This window comes from Bombus pascuorum, chromosome 2 (assembly GCF_905332965.1).
Source record: "Bombus pascuorum chromosome 2, iyBomPasc1.1, whole genome shotgun sequence".
In the NCBI taxonomy this organism is placed as follows: domain Eukaryota; kingdom Metazoa; phylum Arthropoda; class Insecta; order Hymenoptera; family Apidae; genus Bombus; species Bombus pascuorum.
Window position 1 is genome coordinate 5,472,907 of NC_083489.1, and position 26,719 is coordinate 5,499,625.

At 34.2% G+C, this 26,719-nt stretch overlaps 1 protein-coding gene across 2 annotated transcripts in view; it reads right to left on the reverse strand.

The window, feature by feature from the left end:
- Positions 1–26,719, reverse strand: part of LOC132904700 (uncharacterized) — a 117,216-nt gene that overhangs the window by 39,028 nt on the left and 51,469 nt on the right. Inside the window, exon 2 of one of the 2 annotated variants that reach the window (XM_060955404.1) lies at positions 5,264–19,018. The exons of the other annotated variant lie outside the window; for it this stretch is intronic. Within the exon in view, the coding sequence (XP_060811387.1) occupies positions 18,145–19,017 (873 nt within the window). The 5' untranslated portion in view covers position 19,018 and the 3' untranslated portion in view covers positions 5,264–18,144. Of the gene's footprint in view, positions 1–5,263; positions 19,019–26,719 lie in introns of those variants that run through there. 2 annotated transcript variants of the gene reach the window in all.

Here is a 26,719-nt window from a genome sequence, read left to right on the forward strand (position 1 = left end):
TCCAGGTCGTTGAATCTGTCTCATTGCGCAGTACTCTCGACCGTCGAAAAATCCATATCCCGAGCAAACATCATGCAAAAAAGCTTTTACAATACATATATCGCGAAAATATCTGCGATCCCAATTCGTAAAAGTTTGTCATCTGCCAATGAGATGATCCATTATGGATTTCAACAAATTACTAACAAGCTGTTTCAAAGCCACTTTCCATGTCGGGATTAATTCAACAGAAACGAAACAGATGGATAGATGTATGTATGTGTCGATAAATCTGACTTACAAAAATGACTGCATCAATTATATTCGTATACCGCGTTCTATATCGTTGACTCGATGAATATTAGGTTGAACAGTGAGTACTTTGCAGTTCGATAAGAGAAACATCGACGTTTGTTAAGTGTACAATCCTATTCGTAAGTATTACAGAAAGTGGAATAGATTTCAAAAATGGATAATAAGTTACTAAGAACTTCGACAATTATTATCTGGGTCCCCCTACATAATAATTTATCAATTAAAAATATTAGTAATTGGAAAAGTTATGAACCGTAGGTTGTAGAGTTTTTTGATATGTTTCTGCAATTTTTCGTTAGACAAAACAATTAGGTAACATGTACGTTGTAAAATTTACTTCTAAGCTTCCATTTTTTTTTTTTTTTTACTATAAAACTTGTTAGCGCGATGCAAGAGAATTTATTAATAGCAATAAACCAAATTTCGTTAATAATGTTAGTTCAATCGTGCGAGAGGACCCTTTAAAAGCATGTAAGAACAGATGGAAATAGTGTAATCTTAATATATGAACAAAAAGATTCATACGTTCAACGTTATAATAAAAATTTATATCTTTTATATTTCTTGATCGTTGCCTTACCGAGTTCCTCTGCTTAAAGCAACAGAGTACTGAGCAATACGACAAATTCGTCGTTCTTTAACTAATTCTTCGTATTATTAACTTTTCTATGATACATGTCCTCGTTTAATTCCAAAATTTCAATTTAGATTTTAGGTAAATTCTCTGTTTCCCATTTCATGCACAATGTACAAAATCCTCCCAATGGGATTTGGTTAAGAGATAGTCAAAGCCAACGAGAATGACGCTTAATTCGTTACTTTCTTGTAACTTTTACAAACTATTCACAAAATAATTTTTATTTTTACAAAAATTTGTGAAAATATTTTTACCAATTTTTACAAAATTTTTGCACCGTTATGTCGCATTCATACAAAATCATGATTAACCAATTGCCCGATGATTGCGTATTTTAATTTCTTTTAACTTTACTATGCAATCGTATTAAATATAATTTGTTTCCTTCTTTAAAAAAAAGTTTTCCCTTCTTAAAAAAAAATAAAACATGTTCACCTTTTATCAAAAAAATTTGTCCACCTGTAGTTTTACGTCCTCTACATCGTTGAATAATTTTTAGCAAAACATGTTTCTTTTTTAATTGCGAGATGAAAACGTGGCAAAAACTAAACAAATACTTCTACGAATGTTGTTGTAGTAGTACAACATATCAAATAATTTATTTCCATTAATGAAAACTTGTTACCTCTTACCATATGATTTGTGCCGCATTTGCGCTATTTTTCCTCTAAGATCTTCAGTTGGCCCGGGAACGAAGAAGGACGATAAAATTTGATACGAAATTAGATTAATGATAGCCTTGGAATTCTTTCTTGACAAAGATTCATGGAATCTTAGAAACTGAGCGCAGGGGCGTAATACGACTTTTTCAGGAGTCGATTAACTTTTTGTGGGATGCGTCTTGTCACTAGATTTCAATGCACTGATCAGTGCCTCAGCCGAAACGAATCCTTCGTGAAATTGATTTTCTAAGAATGAAAAACCAATTTAGCGTGTCATGCAAATTGTAAAAATGTGCTACCTACGTTCGATACTTTGATCGGTATTCGGTATCAAAGAAATGCATCGAAAATATTTGCATTCATTGCATCAGCATTCGAATGACGTAAATCATTCGTGATAAGACTGAAAAAGCATTAATTTGTTATTCGTCTGCAATTCTATGATAAATCAATATATTTTCCATTACTTTATATTTTCACTCGAGACGAATCAATTGTTAGGAACTATTGGATTAGTTTTATGCATTTAACATATGTCGTTTGTACATGTCTTTATTTTCTGGACGAAATTATTTAATTTAATCCGTGCATTTGAAGATTTACCCCCATTCTATCTTATAATGGAATTATAATTTAATTTGATATTAAAATCATAGGAGTATCGAGGATGCTGTATCTCGATATCTAAAAGGACATGACGCATTATAATTTTAATATAGTTTGACAAAAATAATTATAAATTTCTAGATTTTCGTTTAGGAATGTCTCATAGGAATGGCAGTAGAAATAGGGAAGATACGGTTGGATAACATCAAAATGTAGCGCTAAATAATTGTTATTTCATTATCAGGCTCTTGGCTAATTCAATGTTTGAAATTTTACCCTGGGGTAGAAATATAATTATAGAATAATTTAAACGACCAATAAATGTGTTATTTCGCTGTCCCCCCGTCTCGCTCTTTCCCTTTCTCCATGAAATATAAATTAAATTCAAAATGCAAATGAAATAGTAAAGTTACTTAATACGTATTATAATTTATTTCAACGATTCATTGTTAAATATTACAAGTATGAGATAGAAGAAAGAATTACGTTTAGCTTAAAATTGTTATTGTTTCTGTAATTTATCATATATAGGAAAATCTAGAGTCTTCAGCTTTCCTTTCAGACTTAATTAACCTTCTCCATGCTTTCATCCTAATATTAATTAATCCGCTATGAAACAAATATTTCGGGTGCGATATCAAAAGTTCCATTATTAATCTCTCGACAAAATCTACATATAAATTGCACAATAATTAGCATACTAGAATAATCTATTAATTTATATGTTTTAAATCAAATATTCTCAGAATTCAGAATTTTATTATCAAATTAAATTGCGTTTGATAAACTCTATACTTTAAGAATATTCAGAGGATGTTAGAATAAATATTAGTTGCACTAAGAACTACCAAAATAGTATAAAATTAATTATAGTATACAAAGAAATAAATATTATTGATTGATATACAGGAAATCTAATACTACTTATAGCACACTGTACCGTATACAACACAAAGAACGTCAGAATGAATTTTGATAGATTAAAACATTAGATGACGCAAATCCAGAAGAGATCAGAATATTACATCAACGTAAGAACTATCAAAGTAATCTGTTTTTAGAGACATTTAAAATATTAAGATATAAAAGTACATCAATCGTTGATGATTTTAATGTTGATAAATTTTATCTAAAAACTAAAGACAACTGTCGACATTTCCAATCTGTTTTTTAAATATCTTCCGCAAACGACTTTAAGGAGCTATCATGACACCAAATACCTCGCGATGGTGTGTATCTCTACTGATAACATCTTTATTCCAGGAGCACAGTACATCTTTCACGCTGTTGGACTTTTCACTTAAAGCGAAAGGACGGCTACTCCGAACCGCTCGATCGTGTCTCTAAGATCATTGAACATAAAACGTAGACGAAGCTCAGTATGAAATCTCGTAACGTCACGTCCGATCGTTTCCAGTCGTATAGAAAATACAGATGCTATTCGTTCGATGTTTTTCGCTTTTCGACGAACGCATTTCTCCGTGAGGATTGATTTTAGAAATATCCTAAATAAGATGGAGATTCTAATGTGAGTTCGTTGTTCGACGTATTTCACTGTCTTGTACTTTATTTATTTTATCGTATTTTGATATTTCTCGCGCAAATTTAACGTTTGAATACTCCAACATTCTGCGATTAAACATTGTAATTTGTTATAATCTATTCTTAAGAATTTTGGAAGATGTTTCTTGGAAAAAAGACCACCTATCTGCTTCAGTTTTTAGACACTTTGATTGCTACGTTGAAAATTGGAAATTACAGGAGAAAAACTAGTCAGACTTTTTAAATTGTTCGAAATATGAATACTTCAAAAATATTAATTGTTATGAAAATAATTACGCCATTAGCGTCTTTGTAATGGTTCGTAGATTTGTATAACAGGTTATACCTATTTCAAGTTCACACTAGAATACTTTTCTTTAGATTAATATAAAAATCTGAAAATAGAGGAAAATGCGCTTGTCGCGTTTGTTCTATGTAGTCTTCGATGCTGTTTTCTTTTCAGAATATCTTAAAAATGTTTAGCAGGCAAACGTTTTCGATTCAGAACGTATTGGAAGATTTCATATTTTTAATTCGCATAATTTTAACTTGAATTTTTTTTTTCTTTTTGTGAAAGTATATCGTATATCCAAGATAGTTGGTGAGAATTTCTTATATAGGATTATGGATCGTCATTTATTTTACGCTTAAGTACTTTCCGATAAGTTTTTTTTCCATCGGTATCGTAAACTATCGCACAATTTGTCAGTACGATTTCTTTTCAATCTCAATATATTGGATTGTTCAGAAAGTTCAATCGATATTAAATTTTGCTGTGTACTCCACAGGATCATAAGAGAATGATTTATTATAAACTTCTGTCAATTAACTCGGATGATTGCTATTAATAATTACATCAAAGTCGAAAAGAAATAAAAAGAAGATATAAGTAGGTGTAAGAGAACAGAAGATTGATCCAATAAAAAAGATGATATTTTTGGGCAGACGATATTAAATCTCATATATCAATGAAAAGCCAACAAAATGTGTTTGATCTCAACTAACATATTCTACTTTGTTTACTTTACACGCTGAACATATGTACTTCGACTATTATCTATTTTAATTTCTACAATAATTCTTTTAGTAACAGAAAGACTATTTCTAACATATCGGAGATATGTAAAAAGGAGAGAATTCAAAGAAAAATTATTTTTTGAAAAAATCGAGAAGATAGCAAAAGATATGTGAGTTATTTAAGAAAATACTAATTTTACGAAAATACATCTGCCTTTATATTCTTCTCAAATTTCTCTGCGAATGTTACAATCTATCCAATATTGTTAGAAATTCGGAGAAAATAACAAAAAATTACTCGAAATTGAAATAATCGAAATAAATGATATAAGAATGATATATAATAATCTTTCCTCGTTCCAAATTTATTCTTAAACTTCTTAGATTTCTCAGATTTCATTTCTTAAATTTCTCAGTATAAATAATGCTAATACCAATAAATGAGACTTCCGTGAGCGCGTTGGGATACGTAACGGTATGAAAAAGTCTAGAAAGAACAACCAAGTTACAAAGACTGGAGCGTTTCATAAAGATTTATTCTCGAAAAGTCGTGCATCAGGTGTATATAAGTGGTACAATAGAGAAACGGCATAAGAAAGCTTATTAATTCCTATTTATAATAGTTGCAGTAGTAATACGTATTGCAATAGTGTATGCAAGAGCTATAATAATTATAACAATGATAAAGATCGTCGCTGTCCACAATCAGCCACATACTCCATAATTCTTATCGTCTATCTTACGTCCTAATAGAACTTGTACATACAGTAAGATTACGCGTAAAATTACTTTACGTTCGAATGGATTACGTTCTTCTGATCCTTTCCTCTATCCAAAGTCAATATTTTTTCTTTTCTTTAAAAACTACCATTTCTGTGTTTAATCCGTAATACGCACATCCATGTTAAATCATTCGTATTCAACGAATACCATGTTTAATTCAATTCAATTCTGATTCCGTGTCACTAGTGTTCACACAACGTATTCATACATCGTATAGGATAAGAGATCTCTTGAATGTATAACATGTCGTCTCAGCTTCGTGAATGGTTATTTAGCACATTTACATAAAACACATATATTTCTCATATTTTTACAACTATTAGACGTGCATACTTCGAGTCGAAAAAAATTACAAAAGACAAACTGTGTGTCTGGTATACACACGCACACGCACATTCCCTTCTTACAAATGTATATCTTATAGCAAACACTGAAACGATTAGTCAGAGACGAGTCTTTTTCTTTGGATTTCCAACTCGAAGGAGAAAAACCTCGCGAGATGAGAAAACATCGTAATTACGTATTCTCGCCGATTAAAAAGTGATTCGTTTCCATATCAGTCTACGCTTTATCCCTCACTAAATACTCTTCGTAGAAATAAACACGCTTTCTTAATCAATTACACGAAATGTTGTTTCTCGATCTTTCAAAGCGCGACCAACAAGGAAACGCCGATACAGAGTTGCTTATCCGTCCCCTAAAGATCGACGGATTCCTTATTACTACGAAATTCTGTTTCACACACGAGGGAATTCCTCTCTCCTCTGCTTACCCTAAGCTTTTCCGCCATCCTTTCCAGTCTCGAATCGATATGCCGTGAACGAAGAACTTCGCGGGTCTATTACCACCCCAATGGGACCATTCTCGCAGCGAATAAAACGCCAGTTTCATCGTCGAGTTTAGTCCTTGAGGCGAACGAGACGGTTCGCATACAGAAATAAAACATCCACGAGTCTCTCGATGGACGTAAGTACGTCTGTGTGATCGTATAATAGATGAGAATCAACAACGAAGAGACGAGTGACACGTCGTCTATAAACGCCTTTCACGTCGCTCGCTAATTAACTGCCGAGTATCTTTTTTAACGAGCCTCGATTTTCAAATTACCGATTAGAAATGCTCGATTTAATTCCGCCGCGAAGCTTTCGAATTTTTTTCTGGAATATTCCGTGTTTCAGGGTCCCTTCGTGAGTATTCGTCGATGTCAACTATACTTGTTAATTCTTTTTCATTATCCCTTCTTTCTTAGGTTTCGTAGAAGATTTTCCAATGTTCGGCATGTAGAGAAGGATGTGTGGTATATGTAATCGAAATGTAGAAGATACTAGAAAATAAATTTTGCTGTGTGGTGCAAGACTTTGAGAGTCGATGTTTCTTGTGATATCAAAGCAAAATATAGTTCTAAATTTGTTTTTTATATTTGCTATATTTAAGCACGTTTTGTGGTAAGGTGGTAAATGCGAATAAAGAATATAATCTAGAAACAATTACAGCAGGCTAAGAGAAAATATTGAGAAAAGATTGAAATAGAACACAAAAATGTATTTCCTTTCTCCCGTTTGAATACAACAGTCATATGTGCAGATTGTGAATTAAGTATGTGTAATTTTAAATATTCCTTTCTTGTGCCACATGTGCTTATTGCTGTGATTGAACAATATTAGGTTGTAAATGAAAAAATAGAATTTGTTTAAAAGTATGGAACTAAAAGAAGACACCAAACTATAGTTTACGCTAAAAGAGTATTACCTCTTAACATCTAGATACGTTAAACAATTTTTTAAAAGTTAGATTCTTTTTTTAATTCCGCGATGTAAAATATTACTAAAAGGAATTTCTAAAAGAAAAATTTCTAAAAAAATTTCTAAAAAAGTAAAACGAAAGAAAAGGAGCGATTTGTTGTTTCACGATGTTACAAATATATTTACCTACATTATATAGAAAATAATTAATGATCTCATAAAGAAAAATTGATCAAAGTGAAAAGATCTTGCGTTAATTTTATCGGAAGACATATAATTATTTTGTCCGAATATGTCGATTGTAATAAGAATTTATTATATCATTTTCAACTGTCCAGTTTGGTATCACCGAATAATTTACGATAATAACGATAAAGGTATCGAGACAACGTTATAAATAGCGTTCATAAATTAAGAAGGCAAATTACATATTCATGGGAAACCTTGATTATAATTATATCAGGAGAAAAAAAAACTGGATGAAATTACGTAGCAGAGCAAACAAGATACTTCAGAACAACCAGATATTTTTAATTTGTTTTCGCGTGTGCCTTACCTTTACTCCTCGACCGTAAAATTACTTTTCATCAACTCTCTTGTTACTCTCTCTCTTGTTAAATCTAACTCTTGTTAAACTTGTCATTATAATTTTGAAATTAATGTTTTCATCGAGAGGAATGTACTCTTATTAGAAATTTTTCGACGGAAATTTAATCTTTACCAAGAACAGAATTGCTTTTACCAGGGCATAATTTTTTATGAAATGATCAAATAATTTTTACTTTTAACTCTTTCAGCACCAAATTCCTTTTAGCCTGTGAGAAAAATTATTTTCTATTAATCGTCAGTAATAGAAACACGTTTCTCGCACAATTTTCAGTCTTGTAAAGACATAATCTACTAAAATTTGAAACCAGTCTTATCAGTACAGTATCGGATAAGTACTAATTTATTAAAAAAAAAACAAAATCAATTTGGTGCGTGTAAAATCAACCGCGAAGGAATTATTCAAATGAAATTATCGTTGTTCCACTCTTCGACGTAAATTATTTAAAAATCCTCGAATAGCGAAAAATTCTCACATACTGGATGATTCTTGGAAGGGACCCTTAACTTTAAGACGGAATTTCATTCCTTCTCCTCCCTCCATTTTAAAGCTTTAAGCTTTCACACTCTAAAAGTGTGCGCAAGGTACTACATAAATGTAATTGTACCACTTATTTTAAGATATTTCTGTACCTGAAATTAACGTGCCGTAGAACCCGTCCCTTTCAATAGCACTTTCCATCCCCCATTTAACGTCCTCTTTCCCCCGATCGTAGAATATACGCGAAGCGTGTATTCCTAATGGGAGATTTGTCGTGCCTTAAAAATCCATTACAATGTACAACAATAAAAAAAGAAAAAACTTTATAATTTGATACGATATGGTATAATAGAATAAGTCCACCGTTCGATGAACACACAATATAGATCGTTTAAATGAACGCGAGAAAAGTGCAGAGGTTACTTATGATTAAAGTTAATCTGCGCTTTCAGCCTTTCAGTTTCGAAGGTAGAATGGTAGAATAAAATTAATCGTTCGAAAAAGAGACCTTTTAATTTACCTTAAACGATGTTATAATAGTAAGTATCGTAACTTCGAACGTATAAAATGTACAAGATGAACCAGTAATTATCGTTGTTCAAATGTATTTGAAATATCGCATGAATCTAGAAGATTGGAATACTTTCTTGAATAAGTTTGCACGGTATGTGGCAAATATGATTTTATAGAGTTTATATTAATTTGTGTAGCTCGTTCCTTGATCCTATTTGTTGCAAGCTTTTAACCATATCTCTTGGTATTTTCTGTAGTTTATGTCCTATTCTTGTTGTTCCGTTTATTTCTTTTTTCATTTACAGAGTTTGATGTAATTCGTACATTAACGTGTAGAATATTATAACATCCTGCGCTTGCAGATTAATTATACGCATATTTGTTAAGGTATTTAAATGTTGATAATTGCTGGTTCACGTTTTAAATATATTTTAAACCTGTACAGGATGTTTGAGAAACATTGGACGATATATTCTAAGCGAAATTGGCACTTGGAGGAACTAACAAAAATTCGACGACTACCATAGAGGTATGATACGAGGAGAGTTATGTGTTACAAAACCAAATAATTCGAGTGACTGAATGAACCAAATATTACACAACAGCAATAACACTGATAATAAAACCATATGTTATTACTTGACCATTTTGTCATATGTTGCGAAACACCCTATACGTCGAAGTATTATACACAATAGTTTACATAATAATTGATTTATCGATCGATCGATGAAACGTGAAAAATTAGGAAAATTAAGGTTTCACCTTTCGTTATCGAATATTTCATAAATACGCGTTACCCATACAATTCTTGCTTTATAGTAAGTGGAAATGGCACAGAATTGTTAATCGAAAGCAATCGGTTCCCTTCAACGACGAAAAGCTATACGAAATACGAAACACATCGCAAAAGGCACTTTCACTCAACATTCAATCGAACCAAATCGCTTCGCTAATTTTCTTCCTTCTTTTTATTCATTGTTTTTTCTTTTTGTCTTTTATGCTTACTTCTCTCATAACTCTACTCACGGCATTCGTTTCTTTATCATCATTCGTGTTACTTTCTTTTTTACTCTTGCGCTCTCTTGCTTTCTCTCTCTCTCTCACTCTCTCACTCTCACTCTCTCTCTTTCTCCCTTGTTTTTCTTCAGCTTTGCAAGAGTATACAAAAAGTTTGAATTGCGTAGAATGGAAAAAGTGGAGACACCACTTGTTTCTATGTTTATTTTCGATTTCGTTCACTAGTTCATCTCGTTTCTTTGTCTTTCTGTCTCCCTTCTTCTTTCTCCTCCTTCTTCGTTCTATCTCTCTTTTCTTAATAAATACACGGTGTCCCAATTTAAAAAAGGTAGAGATGTATAATAATATAATATATGTACAGAGTAAGATTCCTCGAAAGAACATCATTCACGTTTTCTCGGTATGAGATTAATTAATTAATTTTTCATTGGATCACAGAATGGTAGCGCCCGAGCGTGGCAATTTCTTCTTGAAGACGTTCGAAAACGACCGATCGATGAAAACAGGGAACGTCGTTCTCAATGCATTCGCGAAAAGAAAAGAAAAAGAGAAAGAAAGAAATCGTTTCCACTCTCGTTCGTCGTGTCTTTCTCTTTTTTTTTCGCTTTTTCTTCTTTCTTTCTGCTTCGCTTCCTGTCTTTTAATCGTACACCATTCGTGTGACCGTTATGGCATAATTACGATATCAATCACACATATGTAAATGAACATCGCGTATCGGGTCGTTTTCGAAAATCTCGCCGTCTAAAGCTAGCATATGTAATTAAATACCCAAGTTATTACAAAATGGAATATAGCATATTAAAATTACAGACTATCTTAACATGTACTGCGCTATCAGTCACTGGACAATGGACGCCCCCCTATCGATAAATCAGGACGCCGGAAAAGATTTTTGCAGCTGTCTCGACTAATTATAGTTAAATGTTAACGTTCATGGGTTCGAAAATCTCGAGATTGAATACGCTCATGAGAGAAAAGCGGCACTTGATACACGCAGCGTAAATCTAACTAACGTCGAGATTACGACGACGTCGTTGAACGAAATACAAAGATACGAAATACAGTGCACGAATCTCGACGCAGTTTTCAAGTTTAACCATCGCCCCTTAACATTTCGATCGTCCAGGGTTATTTCTTGCGCCACGTCAGATACCACACCCATTTCACGGCCGCACTATGTGCCTCAACTAGGTTGCAAACACATCACAGATAATACGTACTTTCTTATCGTTACACGTCCCAATTTCTCCTTCGATAGTATATTAACGAATTCGAGATCGAGATCCTGCTATAAAGTATGGTAGAGTATCTTTCCATACGGTTGTTTCGATTATTTTCTTCCTGATGCTTTTTCTTGCTCAATTTTAAGCACGCGGTATACTCTCATACTTCCGTTGTTACAGAGACTAATAGCGTCTCGTGATCATTCTGTTCAATGTTCAAAGTGAAGTTTTTATGGTTTAAAAACTTAGCTGAGTCGAATAACTCTACGTTACCCTAAATGCCAATGACTCTGATTCACTCGTTTTTCACCTTAAGTCTGCCTTAATTTCCACTTTTAGAAATAGTTTTGGTATTTGATAGTACATTTATATATATCTCGTGATATAACAAACGCGTAACATTCCTTGCATAACGTTTTATCAAACTATAAAATGTCAAAGTAATTAAGTAAAATGAAAGAACTTGCTTGTTGTAGTTGGAATGTTTTATAGCATTAGTCGTAATCGTTACCTTCTTTTATATTTAGAATGTTATCGTGTACAGTGCTTTAGAAATTGCCACTGCGAATATACGATATAACAAGATAACGGTTAACAAGGTACGAAGTTTATTTGTATCTTCACGATAACTATAGTTTGTGATTTATTTATACGTTGTATACGTATACCAGGGAGTCGTTTTCCCAAACGAAGATACGCGTGGGGAAGAAAATTGATGTTTTCAATTACTGTGTCGTAGCTGTGTGACACGTAAATTAGCAATTTCGAAACATTTTATTAACAGAAAACTGAAAAAATCATTTAGAAAATTTACCGCAACATTGTAAAATAATATAGTACAGTTCTATTCTTTCGACAAGTTGAATACCGATATTAATTTTTCACCAGATTTTATATTGCAAGATACGATTTTGAAGAATTCGAAGAACATTAAAGGAAACTGGAAGTATTAGGTTGTCCGAAAAGTATCTTTGTTTTACAGATACGTCTTTTACAACGACGCATCTTTATACAAACATGAAAACTAATCTGTCGAACGTTGTAATCTTTATCTTGATAGATCAAAATGGAACAAAATAATATAAAACGGAAAATGTTGTGCATCCACTATTTTCTTAAAAGCGAAAGAAACTTTTCGGACGACCTAATACAAACTCGAACATTGTATTTTATATTTTAGATGTCGTGTTGAAAGTAGAACGTCTTTTAATGTAACCATTTTCACGTACAAATACTTTATTACCTCCTTTTATAGAGAATCGAATATTAATTGGTGTATAAAAAATGTAAGTAAGTGACTTTTAAAAGATTGGAACGCTCCCAATTTAGAAGCAGACTTCACGTGATATATCATTCGAGACCATTTTATCTTCCTCAATAAATTTTTTGTCTGCTTTTCATCGTTTCACAGCTTAGAAGAATACCACGGGTCACGTAATATATAATCAGCGGCCTCGAATTTGTTAAATATCATATTCTCTGTCTATATCACTTCGTGGAATAATATTTGTTCCATTCTTACCGTTAGAGCCTTTCGAGGTGTTAAAAAGAGACGAACAGCTGATTAACGTAATGGATGGAGCGATTGAATTACCCTAAACGATCGATATCTCTGGACTAAACTATAACGTGTGGAAAAGTAGAAACGTTACAGTTTTCTTTCACGAATCTTATTCTCTCTCAATTGTGATACAGAACGCTAAGCTTCTTCTTGAAAAAATTTTGGAACGTAATGGAAAATGTAATGAAATGCTTCGTAATCTGTTACAATTTACGACCTTAATTTTATACTTTTAGTTTACACCTTGACTATAGTCAAAAATCGGTAGAGATTCGTGACACTTTCTACAATGAAGTATCCTCTCTCGACTAGATGCTCTACTACCTAAACTTCCTACTAATTCGACCATTCTTTCACGAAAAACCGTGAATTCAACTGGAAGAATTAAGGCTATATGACTACTCGTAAGTACTTTGAACGCAATGTTTAATTACATCCAATGCAAAATTGGAATGTAATGTTTAAGGGATGAAAATAACGCGATCTCGTGATCCGAGAGCAGCGGATTGTTTCATCGCGTCGATTCTCCGTTAAATATCGCTATTCTTACCGATCAAATCGATTAGCTAAGTGATTACATGAGACAGATGTAGCAAAAAAGAAAGGAGACACGTTCAACGATTGTATAATTGTTTTGTGCTCGCAGACGCGATTGAATACATATTTCATACTGTGTTGTAGATTTAATAAATCTTTTGGGAGAAAAATAAAAACATGATATTTCGTACAAGTTTGCGAAAATGGAGGATATTACGAAGGAAATTTATTGCACGTATGAAAAATACTTCAAAAAATGAAATACGAGATAAGGAGAATAATTAATTATGCGATGCGTGGCAAAACATTCCTATTAAATATAAATGAAATTTAAAAATTATATTACTCGATTATACAAAACCTAGATTCTCTTGCACGATTGAAATTAATGAAATCTTATAAATCACGAGTTATCGACTGTAATAAATTTTCTTATACCACAGGAACAAATGTAGTAATTAATCAACGGAATTGTTCACGCAAATTGTACAAATTACATGTTATCTGATCGTATTATTTCACGGAAAATTATAAAATGATGGAAGAGAAACTCGTGACTCTTCAATTTGCTAATATTAAAGAGTTAATAAATCATTGTGCAAAGGTACCCTGATAATAACGATAATACAATGACAAAAAAAAATAAAAGAGATATGCATCGATTCGAAATAGTTCTTACTTTTTCACATGAAACAAGTTACAGACTTGTTGATACCGTTCACCTCAAAACGAAATTTACTACTCGACGACTTACCTAATAAAACGAATGGCAGGATGATACACTTATTTATTCATTTTGTTGATAAATGTTATACGCGCACGAAATCGAAATGATTTTTTAATAATCCTATTTCGTCAGACCGAATAAATCGTGAAATTAGATTAGAACGCGAAGGATTTTGCATATACAATTACTGATATCAGACCATCGATATCGGGAACGACATGCTTAAACGTTAAAGGACATTCGTTTTCGACAAATCGTACTCTCTAAAGACGCGTAGTCCCGATCTCCGGTCCGTTTTTACTTACAATTTAAATATTAAAGTATAATATGAGTATGTTGACGTCGAAAACCTCTGTATAGTTTCTTATACATCTAATAAATTGAATTTTTTTTCGGATATAGATGATTAATCGATGAATTCAATTACTGATATTCCGCGGCCGAAGAAACATATCAGCCATCATGCGGTATCATTTTTCCCGCCCGTCATTTTTCTATTCTCTCTTCGTCTTTTTCGAGATCCTCTTTAAAATTGTCTATCTCAACCATTTCGAATTAATTATATCTTGGTCCTTGAGTACATGGTTTTATATCTTCGCGTTTGGCGATATTCTATCCTTTCCTTTCTATAAGCTGCGTCTCATAACTATAAGACCACAGTAAAATTTCGAATTTTTATAAAGCTACAAGAAATACACAGTGTTTAGAAATATGTAAAAAATTGGACGGACAAACTTATAAAACTTATCGTTAAAATTCTATTTTATCGTATCTTGAATTCAATTTTCGTATACCAGAATATTCTGTTACATCGATCCTATATCCCTGTTCATGCATTTATGGCAGATTCAGAAACGCCAAAGTGTACAAGAATGCACATAATGTTCTTTTATAAAGCAAAAATGATGCGTGTCTTTGTTCACGTTCTATATCTTTGATAATTTTCAGAAAAAAGTGAATTTGTACAAACATTCGTAGTTTGTTTACGAAACAAGGTTAAACTAATTTTCTGCCTTTTTATGATTTCCAAATGAAATTTCAATGTTGGAAAAGACAATTTGTCTTTCAATGCGATTTCAAACGTGTCATATTTTTGTACATAGCGAGCATACAAATATCCAGTGACATCGTAACTTCAGTTTCAGCTCTGCCCAGAAGAAGAAAAGTGAAACGTTCACAAAACCTCGGAACAAACACGATCGAAACCCAAAGGACCACAAATATGTCATCCGATAATGATTAAATTTTAAGATCTAAAGTATCATATTTCGTTCCGTATCGCGTTAATATATAATAATCGAAAGTCTGTGAATGAAAAAAGAATGTGGTTTTATGGTTATGAAACGCAATCTAATTATTCGACTTCCTCTTTCAATGGCGAACCAATACGTTTCTCCGGAATTTCTTCATGGTACTCTTCGCATAGTCTTCGCCTTACACGTACACCACGAGGACCTCCATCGCACGCAAAACATAAATCCTGTCATATTCTCGATAATATGGCACGATTCAAAGCCTGCCACGAACAGCCTCGAAAATATTCCCTTCCGCGTCCTCGACAATACCACGAAAGAACTTGAAAAATCTGACAACTCGATCGATTCCTCGCTCTTACTTACTTCCTCATACTTAACGAAGATTAAATCGGTTCTGTCGAGAACTTCCGCGACTTCTCCGAACTTTTCTTCGAAAAAAGAGAAATCGTAACTCTGACCAGAAGCTTCGATGGACGAATAGCTTTCTCGCTTTCGTGGTTCCTACCGCAAACTTTCGGATCGTCCCTTTCGCTCTTCCGTATGTTCATCATCGAGAAAAGTCGAGGTCAATAAACGAGGTAACCTCCTCAGGAACGAATTTGCTGATGTTGGAAGTCGATGAAGGATAATTACTCTAGTTTATCGTTATTTTTCTTGAAGAGAAATAATGTAATAATTTTTAAATTGGTAATATTGTTCACGTACGAAAGACAAGGATAAAGAAGAATAGGAAGTGTCTATTTTAAACGATTTCAAGGTGATGTGACGTATTTTTTGACGGCAACTGGCACTTAGATGTTTTCTTAGAACACGAAAAATTACAGAAATTATTATTGTTATTTATTTATTTATCGTCGACTAATAGTCGTTAGCAACCGTAATTAGAATTACAGAAATATTCGTTGGAGATCTGGTATATTAACTGAAAACAGAAAGTTTGCATGTTTGTATGTTTGCATATCGCTAAATAATAAAGCGACATGCGTAACACGAACAAGGAACAAAGGAACAAAGTATCTAAATATTAATAAAATTGGCGGATATCTTTGTTTCGACAATAACAGGATTGGACATTTCTTACTTTCTCCCAGTATTCTGTAGTATTTAACTTGATATAAAATAATTACTTTTTCACGATACTACAAATTTTATTACGAATATAGTTCAATTCGTCGAAGTTTGTTTCGAGAGGTATACCAAGATATTCAAACTTAATTTTCGTAATAAAGTTCTTTTGTGACATTCCTTATTCTTTGTCCTTACCTTTTGTACGCGTACATTCTTCATACTTGCACTGTCTTTTGGATCGATACCTTGATAAAGAAGAAAGCTAAATAACCCTTAACAGGTTAACGATTAATCACACGATTAATCTTAACGTGTCTTAAAAACTTCCATTCTTAACCCTGCTGCGATTCCCGAATTCTATATTTCTTGTTCTCGTTGATCAAATAAAAAAGATTTGCGATATTTCACGAAGATGTTCAACTTTAAGTTAAAACGAGACATCGTGCGTACCAGAAATTATTTCTTTTTTTTTTTTTACTCAATCTAAATTCGAATCTAAAAAGATGCAAAGAACGCAGCAGGTCTGAACAACTATAAGGAAACTATTCAAAAACTGTACACGTGTCGTTGCACCTTTCGCACCGTAACAGGGGAAACTTGACTTTCTCAGCTCACAGTCTGAGCTGAAACTATCGAGATCTCGATCATTTTCTACAAGCAGCGACAATGTCACGAATAACGATCTCACCACCGCTGTAATTCGTTGAGGAAATTGATTTCCTATCGAGCGTTCGCTAGGAAGGATTTCTTCTTCCCTCTCTTTCTCTCTCTCTCTCTCTCTCTCTCTCTGTATCTTGTTAAATTTCCCTTTCCTTGTAACAACCGAAGCGTATACACAAAGAGACACGTTGCCCCTGTAGACAGGAGCCGGTATCGGTTCCCGCTGGACTTCCTGACGGGAAATTGCCCGGGGCAGAATTGCGTTCGGCGCCAAGTGGAATGCTCGGTGAATACGCTCTGTGAAACTCGATTCCTCGAGAATACGAAACTTTCAAGGAGATAGAGGCGGCTGTGCTCGAATCGAAATTAGCGCACGGGAAATTGCATTTTCGACTATGTAGATTACACTTTCGTCGACTGGTAGTTCGATTGAGATGCTTTCGATTAGTTGCTTGTTTTACGGTCGATTGCCCTCATTCAGCATCCGCAAAGTTGAACCGTAGAGTTCGATTAATGGAATTGTTAAACGCTCGACGTGTCGAACAATGAATTTTGTTACGGGAATGTTTTCGTTGACGAATCGTACTTTGATAATCTCTTATCGTATTTGATGAATGATAGTGTTGCGTTTTGTTTAAGTGGTTCAAAGAAAATTGATGTCACGCACGAAACCTTGGTCCCATTGATCAGGTTTTGCGAACGTTTAACGACGAGATCCTTGTTTTGGAAGAAAAATCCCTCGTTACTGATAGCTTACGGGAAGAATCGAATCAGCTGTAAGACAGTAGTGAGATATTTAAATTTAAACGGCTGCTACAAGAAATCGACGAAATCTCGATAACTTCGAAAAACAGACTATCGATATTGGCTCGTGTGTCTTAGTTCATCGTAACCGATAATTCGTTCCAAAGAAAATCTCTTAACTGGACGATTCAATTTCTCGTTTCTAAATATTTTTTCTTCCCTTTCCTCGAATTTCAAAACCATTTACAAATCCCATCGATAAACTACGCCTTCCAAGATGTTACCCATTCGATCGAAACACGTTCGAAGCTCTCGCGATACCAAATTGTAAAAACGCCGCCCCATTGTCATCATCGTCGCCGTCGCAGAAACCGCCTACTCAAGTTTGTTCCCGATATATATGAGATCCTCGCGATAGTACAAACTTCAAGCCAGAACGGGCTCCGAACTTTCTCTCGTAATTTAAATCCTGGACACGTAAAGCGGCCGATGAACCTGTTGAGGGTTGCCGTTTTGCTTCGAATGGCGAGGATTCTGTAATAATTCCCTGGTCTCGCTCGGTGAACCGGGACTCAGGCTGTTAGTGGTCGACGTTTCTACGCGGTCACTGATAATCTCCTCTTCGGTGATCTGTTCGAGGTATAGGGCGGACTGAGCAGTCTGCTGATCCCCGTTGAGCGTCGGTGGCGGCGAATAAGCAGGCGGAGGACTTCTCGGTGGAGAACTAGACTCTTTCTCGTTCTCCGTTTCTATAGATGCAGCGGTAGCTGCCTGTTGTTGCAGTTGCCTCGCTCTTCTGGCTTGCCTGGTGGTCAATCCTCCAGTTTCCGCGTCTCTCTCCAGTCTGTGTCCCGACTTGGACCTGGTTAATTGCCTTTGAACGTACTCTTCCAGGTCGTTTTCTTCCTTCTTCGCGATCACCCTGTTCAAAATGATGAGGAACATGCCGACGATGATAGCGAACAGACCTATGGCTACCAGTTCGTTCCACCAGCCTCCAGACGCTTTGGTTCCCCATTGGGCGAGATCTCCCGGCAACAGGCCACTCATCAGAAGAAAAGCACCGAATACCAGGAAGACCACGCCGATGTGAAGCATTCCCACCGACGTGACCACCTTCGAATCCAACATACCCTGGCCGGCAGAACGATTCGGATGTCCGGTTTTATGGTGTCTCGGTTGTTGATCCAAGGAACCGGTCGAAGCCCTGGGCGACGTCAGGCCGCTCTCGCCCGATTGCGCGCTATAACGACGCTCGCGGGCACGACGCTGCTCGTCCCGGCGTTTTCTCTGACGCTTGATGGCCAGCGCCGAGTGCAATCCAACCGCGTGCATCCTGCAACACCGGAAAGACAACCCTTGCTCAGTCAATCCTCTACAACTCTCATTCTCTCTCTCTCTCTCTCTCTCTCTCATTCTCTTTCTCTCTATTTCTTTGACTACCGTTACCGTGTCTTTTGCTCGTTCTTTTCTTCTATTCGAATTTCCACTCGATTTTCTTCGAAAGATCGAATTTCTAATTGAATTGTTAATGAGGCAAATCTGTCGATACGCCGAGACGAGCATCGCTAATTTGTACAATGCGATCTTGAAGATGGGGTTCGTTAGAACTTGAAGCGCTAAGTATCGTTGGTTGCTCGCTAATTTCTAATTTCTCTACGTGTGTGTTGTTTCTATGCGTTCGATCACATGCACTGGACTCGCACGCCCGGGTGTAATGCTGTTTTTACAAAAGCAGAGGGTCTTTCTGACGTTTAATAATCGTATAACGAGGCAATAATACAGTCGACGATCTATCGAAGGCAGGAAACGATGTCGATTCCTGTTTCTCGAAGCGTATACGTTGCTCGTACTCGAGGGAATTTATCGTGCTTCTAGTTCGGCGACGACGATGCTCGTCTCCGTGAACTCTTACGCGTTTTCGGGTTTTATCGATCGCTTAGATACGTTCGTAACTCTAAAGGCTGTACAAGGTTCGCTCACAGGGTTCACAGGATGCACTGCGATAGAATCGCCGCGTTAAATTCGCTACGTTTTTTCGCAATAAACGAATTACCAAAATGTTTCTGCCGCTGCCGTTGAACCTGTGAAAATCTCTTCTTGCACGTCTCTGCTCGATTCCTCAACGGCGTGATGGTCGGCGACATGGAAAAAAGGAGATGAGATGAATATCTTCTTAATTTGAAGCTGCTACAGTCCTTCTTTTTAGTGCAAGCAAAGATAAAAGATTACTTCGGCGTTTTCAGTTCTTACGCGGAATATTTTGTTCTCTTTGTTAAAACTCACAAAACCAGAAAGTGTAGGTCAGAGGCTCCATTGTGCGGAACTTTTAATTATTCTGTTACACCTCATTTCCTTTTTTCTTCTGTTGCTCGCGCTTACGTATAAGCATTACAATGGATAGCTTGCACGAGATCCAATCACAATCGTTGTTAAACATTTTAATTAATACGCGTTCCATGTTTTATATTACAACGAATATTCATTGAAAGGACGTTATTCGTTTCGCATATTTTGCGTAAATAAAGTGGTGCGAAAGTTGCTGCTCCAATTTACCGATGTCGTCTAGTTAGAATTTCTAATTATCTCGGTTCTGGCGTACGATTCTCTCCCGTTGACGTGTACTCGACTTCCGGTTCGATATGTGTTCCGGAAGCTGACCAATTTACAGACTAATGTCCGGCTGACAAATACAAATCGAGAAAAGTCGCCACGGACTATCTTCGAATCGACGTATTTGCTACGTGAATTACGACAAAATAGTGTTACACGTGTGAACGTAGATCAAGTTTTCTTGGCAAGTTTCTCTTCTCTCATCAAGCAAAAGCGTATGTTTCAACATACTGTTATATTATTTATATAAATTACGGCGTTTTCAATCGAGTAAAGAAGTTACCAAAGTGCACCAAAGTAGAATAAAAAGTATCGAAGCAAAGTGGATTCGGTGTTTCATGAATGAATCAATAGAAATTTCTTAAGAAATCGAGTAAAAGTGATTTTATAAACGCGTAATGTATCAAGATATTTGAAATTTAATTTTAAATAAGAATCATCATGCACGACTAATATATTATTTCAAGAAGGTTGATATATTATTCGACGATAAAAAAATAATTTCTTTTTATTTTCAAATGTTTTATATCCCAAACATTTTGAATTCCAAATATAAATTAATACTTTTTCACTTATTTCATTTACAGATAAACATTAATATCGTGTATATTTGATATCAAAATTAATATTTTTTATAATAATAATGTAAATATAACTTCACGTTGATTTCAGTAGAAAAACCTGTACTAAATTTTCCAAATTAAATATTCTTTTACGATCACGATTAAAATACAAGTCATAAATTATATTTCAAAGAATCTCGTAAAAAATTGTTCCCTCCGCTAAATCGCGGTAAAGAAATTACGTGAAACGAGGATGAATGTGTGTCTGTGTGTAGAATAATTTGATATATTGAATATTACTTTAGGGGAAATTAAGTTGAAGGAAGGTTAAAAACGTTTCTGACGTTCCTTTTCGTCGTAATATCATTATTACGCTTGCTTTTACGGTCGAAAACGGTACATTTAAAAAAGAGCTGGATAGGACAGTTTCCGCGGTTAATTTCTCCGGTGAAATAGTATGAAAATGTTCAGTTCGAAAAATGATACCGTATTTCACCGTATCTTTCCTTTTTAATCAAAGTAAAACTGCGTAATTTAATTAATGCGACGAAAATTTATTAGAATCCGATAAAGTAAAGACATAATACAAATAATGTGCGTGTAATAAAATTTCCATGTATAAAATGTAAAACTACTCTGTGTAATGAAAATAACGCGAACATCGTGTTTGCTCTCAACTTTTCCAGTAATATACGTCTCTCTGTCAGTACAGAATAAATTGCATTTAGCAAATTAATTTTTCAAAAGATCAATAGCGTCTCAAGTATAAAAATGAAATTTAAGAAAATGCAGGTTAAATGTTTTCTGTATTAACGTTTGCATCTTATTTACTTCCTCTCGCATCTTTGTACAAGTAACATTCTATTTTTCTGAGAGAAAACGTTGCACATTGTATGCTACGTGATAAGAATATGAAATATCATCCAGAATTGATTCGAAATGTAAATGCCAGTTGTTAAGGAAATTTAAGAGCTAAAAGACGAATAAAATGTGGCGTGAGTCTTTATGTACGTATGTAAGTATCAAAATGTCACGTCGCCGCGTATTTAACTTTATGCTTTATTTGTCACGATCTATTAGCTTTTAAAATTTACGATAGTTATAAGAATATTCAAATTCTCGTACAAAAATTGAATATTTTTTAAAATGGTACGTTTATGAACATATTTTAGTTTATCGGCATAAAAGCGCATCGTGTGTTTGCAGCGCAAATATAAAACTTTATTGTGATAGACGTAATAAAAATGTGATGTTTAATATTTCGAAATAACCTTCGTTTCACTGTCACTGTTCGCGTATCTTTCCTTGCGACTTCATTGTATCGTTGTAGAAAGAACTTTGGTGTCTTAAAACTTTCGTAGTAACTTCTCAATGTCATAGTCTTTACAATTTTGGACGTGTAGCAAGTATAATAAAATAGGTATAGTGGACGTATAGCAAAAGTGGTAACAGTAAAAGTAAACTTTTATGTTTCTGTCTCTTGTTGTTTCAGAAATCTTTACAGTTGAACCGTTCCTTTAGTAAAAAAAATATGTACGTACGTATGTCACGTGTTTTATTTTCGATTTAGTGTATTTTTTGGTTCTAATTTATGAAACATAAACATACGTATTTGAACAAGTAATTTAAGATTCGGTCTGTGTTTTTTGTGATTTACAATGACGCTATTTACAGTGTTGCTGCTTGTAAAAATCGTAATTTTATAATACGTTTTTCTCACACAGAGAATTTATTGAAGCGAGTAAAAATTTCCACGCAAAGACAAAGATGTCTGAAGAATACTCTGAACTCTTTAAAATTTAAACGAAAATATTAAAAATCTTCTCTGAAAATACGTAAAATCTTCATTAACGTTAAAAATTCTTATTCGAAGGTACGTAAAGATATAGTTTTTATCATACACTGAATATAAGCGCTTTAATTGTTTTTTGCCTTTCACTCAATTTTTAATTATAAAATATTCTATTATTTTGAGAATTGTTTCGAAAATTTAGAAGTAATAAAAATTTATTTGGGGAATTGGTAGATATACGAATTTACAAATAATTCTATCTTGGATGTTTCCTTCGAAAACTCTTACGTTATAGAAGAACGATATAGAAGAATTACATAACTTGTAGGAAGCAATATCCAGTAGTCAGTAACAACATTTGTTACAATTTCTGAAGTAGTTACGAAGATATTTACTCGTAATGCGTTGCGTGACTCACGCTCTATATAATCATTGGAGGTACAAGGTACAAGAACGATATTCCCATAGATGCTATAAATAAGATGAAACTCTCCTAACAACTTTACAATCTTCCAGAATGTTGATACATGTACGTGCAAATATTTCACATATAATTTACACGAACACTAACTTTTTTTAATGTATTAATTCCTTTATATCTTTTTATAGTTTTCTTTTTTAAGTTAAACGAAGCATACTACTTTAATCGTAAAAAGTTCCATTCTTGATAATTCGCATAAACTTCTTTTCGTTATAAATTACAAGTATGGTAGAAAAATTGCGTAATAAAAACTCTAGAGATTATATAGTATAGTAAATAATTATTATATGTAATAATTATTCAACATTCGTTGAGAATTTCGCTCTGTATATATGTAATAATCTTGGTTGTAAGTTAAAAATTCGATATTTTTTCTTTCGTCAGATATTATCGTAAAAATGCATTTCCCATAGGAATTTCCTTATCAATGCCTTATATTCTTATTTATTAGAAGAGAAATGGAATTGAATCTTACAATTCCTTTTGTTGCTGTATTCGCATTATGCTTTCTAAAGAAACTTGTTATTTCGACGATACAATATAACAGAACTATATCGGAAAATTTTCATAGCTCTATAACGATGTACGAAGGTATTCTTCCAGGTAGATTTCTCATTTTACGTTCTAAGAACGATATCTGAAGGAATTTTTACTAATATAATATGCTATATAATAGAAATCATTGTTATGCAAGTCAAGATTTTCGGAACTCGAATTTAGTTACGTCCAAATTTTAAAAGTATCATCCATTTAGTTTCATAATTAGATAATTTTATTCTTTGCAGCGAAAATATAATGAATTTTGTTAAAATAATAAATGCAAGATATTATTTTATGAAACTAGGAATGAGCTGATTTACACAACTCAACAGTCCATGAAACTGTTTATTTGTTTCTCTATACACAATATTAGTTAAAGTTCTTTTAGATGCTTTGTACTGCCATATAATATCTTATAATGATTAGCCCACGGATACTTATGCGAATCAATATTTCAGTAAATACAAAAGACTGAATGTCATAAAAAGTACTATATCTTAGACATTTTATATATTTTTGCATACCATGTACATTTTTACACGTTAAAATTTCTCATAAATGCACGAATATTCACAGTGTAATAATCACTTTACACTTTACACAAAATGGAACAAAGATCAAGATAATTTAAAAATACAATTCAAGTTATACAATTATATATTTTCAAAGTCCAATAAAAAGACCACGATATGATCTTATCCTAAGATATACTACGCTCTATTCTTTTTATTCCTTTCCTTCAAACTTTATCGTGACTCGCTCGTGAACGAGAATCACTTCTCGTTTTTAAAGAAACATACTCGTAATCTAGCAGTTTCATCGACAGTCGTGTATTTTGACCTACTGCCTCAATGTGTTTTTAATCCATTCACGAGCATATATACATGCCTGAATTCAATGGCGCTGTATCGTGAATACTTGTAATTTCCCCGAATGCTTCCAATTTCCAACGAATTCTTTCTTTTTGCGAACGCGTCGAATATTTGTCCATTTCGCGAATTCCAACTTCCATGCAAATTTGGCAGCAAATATTGGGTGGCAGAGTTCCTCTTTAGAAAGCTTTAAAAATAGTGTAAAATCTGACTCAATAGGAAACAACCCACCCCGTTCATTTCGGTCTCACAGTGACTTGCGAAAAAACTCGGACAGTTATTACAAAAAGTTTTTATGAACATGTTACGTGAGTTGTACGAAACTTTGTGAAATTTCATCAACACATGTAACGAGACCCGATTATCAGGATCATATTGCTACAGTTTGCATCAGATTTGAGAATGTACATAGAAGCTACAGGATATTTAGTGTAAAATATTTAACGTGTCAGTTGTCCATTACATTAACAAACCTCGATATCCAGTGGAATAAAAGTTCACGTTGTTTTCAACATTTAATACGATGGCTATCCATGTTGCTATCAACTACATAAAAGATATAACCTAGCAAACACGAAGATGGCACCCCGCTGGGGGTAGCCACCCACATGCTATATTTTTATTTTTATTTTTTTTTCCTAATAACTAAGATATAATACTTTACCAAATATCCTTCAGGACAAATTGTAAAAACCAAAATAAACTACATAAAAATAAAAAAATGTTACTATCAACTTTTTATTAGATATACACCTTTCAGTACATATCGTGTAACTTACACATACATTTTCAAATACATTTCAAATGTTGTCAATATAATTGTTACATCCGGTGAATTTCTACCCAAACCAGGCCCCATACCGCAAGTAAGATAAGTGTCAGATGTCTAAACACTCTTAATGCGTACCCTCGGTAATTTTAAGGACCCACCATTAGTCTTGGTCTTTCCGTAGTTAAGGAGCTTAAAACCAAGTAAGTATCTTTCTAGTTAAAGTATTCTTTAGATTTATCCTCCACTCCGGAAAGGTACAGAAAATTTGATTTCTCGCACATATAATATCTCCCGTTAGCAATTTTCCCTCGGGGACGATTAGGACCCTTTCAGACTTACTCATCATTTTCTTACCTGATTACAAACAATGACTGTTACCGTCATTTTCCTAGGCAAAATTGCTAGCAATAAATCCGATTGTTGCGTACGTTAGACACGCCCAATAGCTTTCCTCTGCCAGAACATCGTCACCGAACTTCATTAGTTCTTCGACCGTACAACAGTCTTGACTGCCCTTCCGTTCGTTGATCAGCCATCAGTTTAACTTACTGCTGATACGTCGCTAAGACTACATCTACACGCACTGCGCGTAATTGTCTATATCTACAAAGTTGTGGAGTGAAGTGTATACTGTGATCTGTTACTTCAGTGTTATAATAAGTTCAACCACCTCTATGACCCTAATCGAAATAGGGGATCGGCCAATTCGCGGCGTCGACTATCTAATCGTAACGAAAATTTGACTCTCGTTGACGCGATCTACGGCGAATGTGTTGTGTTACAGTGATGATAAAATTTCAAGATGTTCATAGAAAGTTTCTCTGGCTGTTCAAGTACTTTCGTCAGTCATCGTACATATGCATATTTATAAGATGTTTCCAAAGTGTTCATCTTCGTGAAGCACAACATACAATATGCATAAGGGATTTCTGTAAGTGTTCAAATATTTCCGCGAGGCACTGTAAGTGTCACCGACGTAGCAGTGTAATCCTCGTTTCTTTATACCCTCGTTTCTTCGCAGGAAGCCCCATGACGACGCTGCTGTGGCTGCTTTAATGGACCTTCGACAAAGCTCCTCTACTCTTGGTACTCCCAGGGCGTACGTAAGGTAAGATTCTTGTAAATTGCACATCGCTGTGACATATCTTTCTAGAAATCTCTCTATACTTCCCGTACCCTTATAAATAGTTGCTAACGGCGCCAAAATAATCTTTTCCCGTGTGAGTGATTTTTCTGCCGCTATTCTTCTTCTTTTTCTTATCGTGCAACGATGTTGAGAGTGTAGTTTTTCTAAAATTCAACGTCTTTATTTTTATAACGTAAAATGACGAGTTTGTCTCTCGTTACTTTCGATACATTAAAGATTTCTAAATCTGCCCCGGAAAATATCACGTAAAATCTGTT